Source organism: Citrus sinensis, chromosome 5 (genome assembly GCF_022201045.2).
Source record: "Citrus sinensis cultivar Valencia sweet orange chromosome 5, DVS_A1.0, whole genome shotgun sequence".
Taxonomy (NCBI): domain Eukaryota; kingdom Viridiplantae; phylum Streptophyta; class Magnoliopsida; order Sapindales; family Rutaceae; genus Citrus; species Citrus sinensis.
Genome location: NC_068560.1, coordinates 21,136,113 through 21,142,575, shown reverse-complemented (window position 1 = coordinate 21,142,575; position 6,463 = coordinate 21,136,113). Strand labels below are relative to the sequence as shown.

At 31.5% G+C, this 6,463-nt stretch overlaps 1 protein-coding gene across 3 annotated transcripts; it reads left to right on the top strand.

Annotated features, from left to right (window-relative positions):
• The first annotated feature begins 2,052 nt into the window (after nt 1–2,052).
• LOC102618610 (MATH domain and coiled-coil domain-containing protein At2g42480-like) lies at nt 2,053–4,330 on the top strand. Of its 3 annotated transcripts, none has more exons than XM_052440567.1 (6): nt 2,053–2,318; nt 2,431–2,560; nt 2,657–2,826; nt 2,924–3,218; nt 3,667–3,833; nt 3,912–4,055. In XM_052440567.1, exons 1-6 carry the CDS (start codon nt 2,303–2,305, stop codon nt 3,935–3,937), a joined length of 804 nt encoding a protein of 267 aa, XP_052296527.1. In that variant the 5' UTR covers nt 2,053–2,302; the 3' UTR covers nt 3,938–4,055. The 3 variants fall into 3 exon arrangements, with proteins under 3 accessions (XP_052296527.1, XP_052296525.1, XP_052296526.1); XM_052440565.1 differs by having other exon boundaries at nt 2,065–2,318; nt 3,934–4,330; XM_052440566.1 differs by having other exon boundaries at nt 2,066–2,318; nt 2,434–2,560; nt 3,934–4,330.
• Nucleotides 4,331–6,463: the final 2,133 nt, after the last annotated feature.

The window sequence follows — 6,463 nt, the reverse complement described above, 5'->3', positions numbered from 1 at the left end:
AATAACGTGAGTGGAGTGGTGATACACCTTGTAAACTTCGGGTGGATTGTTGCAAAAAAAAAAAAGATTTGTGTATTTTTGATAAAGTGCGAAAAATCAGGTGGTCGGTGGATATTTTCCCTAAAAAGAATTACACCTTATCTCAAATAATGCTAATTAAAATAAATTTGCAACAAAAGATAAACAATTAAATAGATAAGCATAATTAAATTCAAACAAATAATTAGAGATGGGTGTTACATTGGGAGTGGCCAAAATTTGTTAAACTCGGTTACTTGAACAATACTAGCAATGGTTTTCTTGTGAATGATGTGTGCATTGTGGAAACAGAGGTGCCTGTGCTCGGAACTTCCAAAGCCCTGTAATATATACTCTAATTAGCATTGTTACTCTTGCAAGAAAATTGGAATGCCAATTTTTAATTTTATTTCTTATAATAAGAGTTAATCTCATTGTACCCATTTATTCTGGTAAAGAAATTCTTATGCTGACATTCAATAATTGGCGGTTAATTGTTTGTTAAGTCTCCACATGGAGATTAGATGGGATGCCTTCTTATGGATTAAGCCTGTGATATCTAATTCATTGTTGTATTTCTCTCTCTATATTTTGCCTTATAGTTGCGCTAGGTAAGGTATTATAGGTTTTTTATCTTACAAGTGTAAAATAAAGTTAACCTATCTTTCAAATCACATCAATAAATGTTTACTAAATACTTAAGTGCTGCTTAACCACAATAGCAAATCAGGCCAAAATTTGGAAATTAATTATATAACATTTGATAATAAAAAACAGAACAATTAAAATATTGATTCAACTCGTTGATATATACATTTTTTTGATTGGAGGGTATTTTTGTTCACTTGTATTGTAGTTGTTTTCTTTCCCATTACCATTCCATTCTTACAACCAAGCAAAGAAATCAATATTCCTTAACCAAACCAAACAAATTAAAGAAATCAATATTCCTTTACCCTTTCCATTCCATTCTTGCAACTATCAATTTCCAAATTTTGGTGAATGTCAATAGTCATTCTGACACTTTCTGAAAATTTAATGTTACCATTCCATTCTTGCAACTATCAATTTCCAAATTTTAGTGAATGTCAATAGTCATTCTGATACTTTCTGAAAATTTACCCTTTCCATTCCATTCTTGTAACTATCAGTTTCCAAATTTTGGTGAATGTCAATAATCATTTTGACACTTTCTTTCCCATTACCATTACATTCTTGCAACCAAATAAATAAATCAATATTCCTTAACCAAACCAAACAAATTAAAGAAATCAATATGACTTTGCCCTTTCCATTCCATTCTTGCAACTATCAGTTTCCAAATTTTGGTGAATGTCAATAGTCATTCTGACACTTTCTGAAAATTTAATGTTACCATTCCATTCTTGCAACTATCAATTTCCAAATTTTGGTGAATGTTAATAGTCATTCTGACACTTTCTGAAAATTTAATGTTACCATTCCATTCTTGCAACTATCAATTTCCAAATTTTGGTGAATGTCAATAGTCATTCTGATACTTTCTGAAAATTTACCCTTTCCATTCCATTCTTGTAACTATCAGTTTCCAAATTTTGGTGAATGTCAATAGTCATTTTGACACTTTCTTTCTCATTACCATTACATTCTTGCAACCAAACAAAGAAATCAATATTCCTTAACCAAACCAAACAAATTAAAGAAATCAATATTCCTTTACCCTTTCCATTCCATTCTTGCAACTATCAGTTTCCAAATTTTGTGAATGCTAATAGTCATTCTGACACTTTTTGAAAATTTAATGTTACCATTCCATTCTTGCAACTATCAATTTCCAAATTTTGGTGAATCTCAATAGTCATTCTAATACTTTCTGAAAATTTACCCTTTTCATTCCATTCTTGTAACTATCAGTTTCCAAATTTTGGTGAATGTCAATAGCCATTTTGACACTTTCTTTCCCATTACCATTCCATTCTTGCAACCAAACAAAGAAATCAATATTCCTTAACCAAACCAAACAAATTAAAGAAATCAATATTCCTTTACCCTTTCCATTCCATTCTTGCAACTATCAGTTTCCAAATTTTGGTGAATGTCAATAGTCATTCTGACACTTTCTGAAAATTTAATGTTGAATTGTATAAACCCTCAACCTTGATGCTTTACCTTTTTAGATATTTTAAAGAAGAAAGGTTACTCTTGAGATAACTCTAACCCTTAAAAAATCTTATTATAATCAATCTTTCTTCTATACTCTTTTTAGTACTTGAAGAGTTATAGTAGTTTGAAGGAATTTGTTGCAATGGAAAATCAAGTTGGTACGTTATCAGGCTCTTTCCCCAGCTCCCTTTCTCTATGTATGTTTATATATGTAAATCGAACACTTTTAGCTTGTTATTTTCTTATCAGTGTTAAAATGACTCTTGACAGCAGTTTCAAGATCCATTTCACATGTACCACCGGCTCATTTCCTACTCAAAATACAGACATTTTCGTCCCTTCTAGAAAATAATGTGGAAAGTTATGAATCTTCGGAATTTAATGTTGGAAGCCACAAATGGTATGGCCTAAAACTTAGTACACTAATATTAAGATTACCTTATTACTTAATTATATATCATAATCTAATATGTTATTTAATTCACGATGGTTTCAGGAAACTTGTTGTGTACCCAAATGGAAATAAAAAAAAAAAGGTGAAAGATCACATCTCACTCTACTTGGCAATGGCAGACTCAAGTTCATTTGGTTCCGGTTGGGAAGTCTTTGTGATTTTTCGCCTGTTTGTGCATGATCAGAACGAAGACACGTACTTGATTCCTCAAGGTTGATTATTAAACTCAAGAATATTTATGATCATTTTGTTCTTAATTATTTAACTGAGAGCTAATCAATGATTTGACGTTACTTCATCATGCGGTAGATGCAATGGGAAATGAAAGACGTTTTCATGGGTTGAAGCTTGAATGGGGTTTTGATCAATTCATCCCGCTTAATGAATTTAACGATGCTTCAAATGGATATCTTGTGGGAGATACATGTATTTTTGGAGCAGAAGTCTTTGTTAAAGAAAGGAACATAGTCAAAGGAGAGTGCCTTTCCATGAAGAAATTCACATCTGCTTCCCCTTATAAATATGTTTGGAAGATCAAGAACTTTTCAAACTTGGAGGCAAAGCGTTACGAATCAGAAGTATTCGTTGCTGGAGATCAAAAGTGGTACGTATACTTTCTGAATTGCTGTTCAAGTACAGACGTTCGAGAGTTTTTAAAATTCGGATTTGAACTATGACAAGTTGTACTTTTAACAACGATTTACAACTCTAATGTATCATAGACTAAATCTAGACATTTGTACCTGAGCATGACTAATACTTAGGGTTCATTTGTACATGCGCGATATATTTCTGATGCCGATGCAAAAGAAATTCTTTTGAGTAGTTTTGAATAATACAACTTGTTAAAATAATGCATCATGTTAAAACCACTTCTTCAAATGTGTAATGTAAAATGATTTGCAAAAATTTTTTTATTTATCTATTCATATATATAATCTAAACATCACATCTGAAAGTTAATGTTTTGATAATTTGTTAAATGGAACCTCTTAGTAAATATGTACAATTGAATGCCGAGACTTAAACTTTACCCTTCTTGATTTTTTCAGGAAGATACAACTCTATCCCAAGGGATACGGAGTAGCTAGTGGCAGTCATATTTCTATGTACTTGGCATTGGCTGACTTGTCAGCTATAACTCGTGGTTTTAAAATATACGTCCATTTCACACTGCGAATCCGGAATCAAGTTCAATCAATACATAATCACTATAAAAGTAAGTTATTATTAACCCAAAATCTACAGGTATTGAAGTTCATCAATAAGGGTTGTAGCTAAGTACATATAACTTCAGGATTCTATTGTTGTTCTTGCAGCTAGTGTATGGTTCAGGACCTCAATCGATAATTGGGGTTGGCACGAGTTTATTGAACTCAGTTACTTGAACAAGGCAGGCAATGGTTTTCTTGTGAATGATGTCTGCATTGTCGAAGCCGAGGTATCAGTGCTTGGAATTTCCGAAGCCCTGTAATATATACTATAATGAGCATTGTTACCCTTGCAAGAAACTTGGGATGCTAATTTTTTAATTTTATTTCTTATAATAAGAGTTAATCTCATTGTACCCATATATTCTGGTAAAGAAATTCTTATGCTGACATTCAATAATTGGTGGTTAATTGTTTGTTAAGTCTCCACATGGAGATTACGTGGGGGATGCATTCTTATAGGTTTAGCTTGTGATATCTAATTCATTGTTGTTTTTTCTCTCTCTATATTTTGCCTTATAGTCGTGATAGGTACGGTATTATAGATTTTTCATCATACAATTGTAAAATAAAATCAATTTAACATTCAAACCATATGAACAAGTGTTTACCAGGCTTAGGCTTACTGGCTTACAATGTCAAACCATGCCTAAATTTGAAATTAATTATATAATATTTGATAATAAAGAATAGAACAATTAAAATATTGCTTCAACTCGTTGAAATATATGTATATATTTTTTTAGTGGAGGGTATTTTTGTTCATTTGTATTGTAGCTGTTTTCTTTCCCCTTACCATTCCATTCTTGCAATCAAGCAAAGAAATAAATATTCCTTGACCAAACCAAACAAATTAAAGAAACTAATATTCCTTTCCCCATTCCATTACAAATAGTAGTTTAACTACTATAAGCTTACTCATAGCTATATACAAATAACTTTAAGGTTTCCTATTATGTTGTTTCGTGCAGCAAGAACATGATTCAGGTCCTCAATTGAAGATTGGGGTTGGCCAAGATTTGCTGAACTCAGTTACGTAGACGAGGCAGACAATGGTTTTCTTGTGAATGATGTGTGCCTTGTCGAAGCAGAGGTTTATGTGCTTGGAATTTTCAAAGTAATGTGGTAATAAAATGAATGAGCATTTTACCTGCAAGAAAATTGGGATGCCAGTTTTTATTTGTAATTTCGTATAATTAATAAGAATTAATTTCATTGTACCTACAGACAGTTTTCGTGAAAGAAATTCAGTTGCTGACACTCTCACTGTGGTTTGGTTTTCAAGTCTCTACATGGCGATTAGATGGGTTCAGTTTGTGATGTCTAGTTAAATGTTGATATAATTGTCTCTGCATTTTGCTTTATCTCTTTAATATATCTTTTGAAAAAACAAGGGGGGCAAAAAATTTTCATTGCTGTTGTGAGATATGTCTATCCATCCACCACTTGATTAAAATAATGTATCTTTCACACTAATAACTTTAGCAAGTGAGTTATGAAGGCAGCTACATGATATCTGACGTATGTATTTATCACACCCTTTAAGACATGCGTTATGAGTCGTGCATCACAAAGTACTTTAAGAATTAAAAAGTGTGTTGCTAAATGCACGACTGATTGATATGCTTTATTGGTTATAAATACCCATCAATCAAATACGTCAAAAAATTAAGAGATGAAATAGTGAGCACGCGAAGAAATTTTGTTAATTATGCTCTCATTGACTTACTTATTAGAATTTTTTAATCCTTTTAACTTCATTCTATTTATATTATCTGTATACATAATCTGAGTACTTCCCAATTTGATCTACAACAAATTGGGAGTTTATGAAATTGCGACGCATTCCGATTACGTACAGCCTTTTTATAAGAGTATTACTTAACACATTCAAGCTATTCTCCCACTAAAGAGTGGGAAAAAACTGAAAAGAGATGAATGAGGTGTATTTAAAAGATCTCTTTCACTAAAGAATGGCCATCATTAACAAACAGAAAACCCAACAGTTGAGACGAGGCCCGGAGAAAACTGAAAAAAGACGTAGAGTTTTCTTCTTTTTATTATTATTGTTTTTAAAAAAATATTAAATATGCTAAAAAAAATACTATGAAATACATCCCGTCAATATAACAACACAACTTAAGTACCTAAAAGACCTATTTTTGTCCCTCTCTCTCTCTCTCTCTCTCAATTTTTTTGTTAGTTCTCTTTAAAAAAAATAAATAAGTTACACACTTTTTTTAATTTAATTTTTTGTTCGTTATAATACATAAATAAATTACTTAATTATAGTTAGGTAATCATGGCATAATTAAAAAATTATTTAATCATAATTAGTACATATTCGATAATATTCGAGCAATTTAAAAATTAATTAAATAAAATCAAATATAGATCGAAAATGAATACGAGTATCATAATTATGTAACCATTGAGGTCGAGACTAGTTGTCACCGTGAGAAAAGGGCGCGCAACCATATGCGGCTATGGCCGTTCCAATAGAAGGGCATTTTAGACTTTTCATTACATATTTGTCATGTTTATGGAATTTTAATTTCGTTGATGGCATATTCTGTGCAAATTAAATTCCTCAAAATTTCCTCTTTGTATACATATAAAAGCTGACACGATGGACAGT

Bases quoted from the DNA above. Each gene is read 5' to 3' on its own strand.
- LOC102618610 (XM_052440565.1), top strand. The intron at 2,827-2,923 runs GTTGATTATTAA...ATCATGCGGTAG, and splicing joins CACGTACTTGATTCCTCAAG to ATGCAATGGGAAATGAAAGA. The intron at 3,834-3,933 runs GTAAGTTATTAT...TTGTTCTTGCAG, and splicing joins AATACATAATCACTATAAAA to CTAGTGTATGGTTCAGGACC.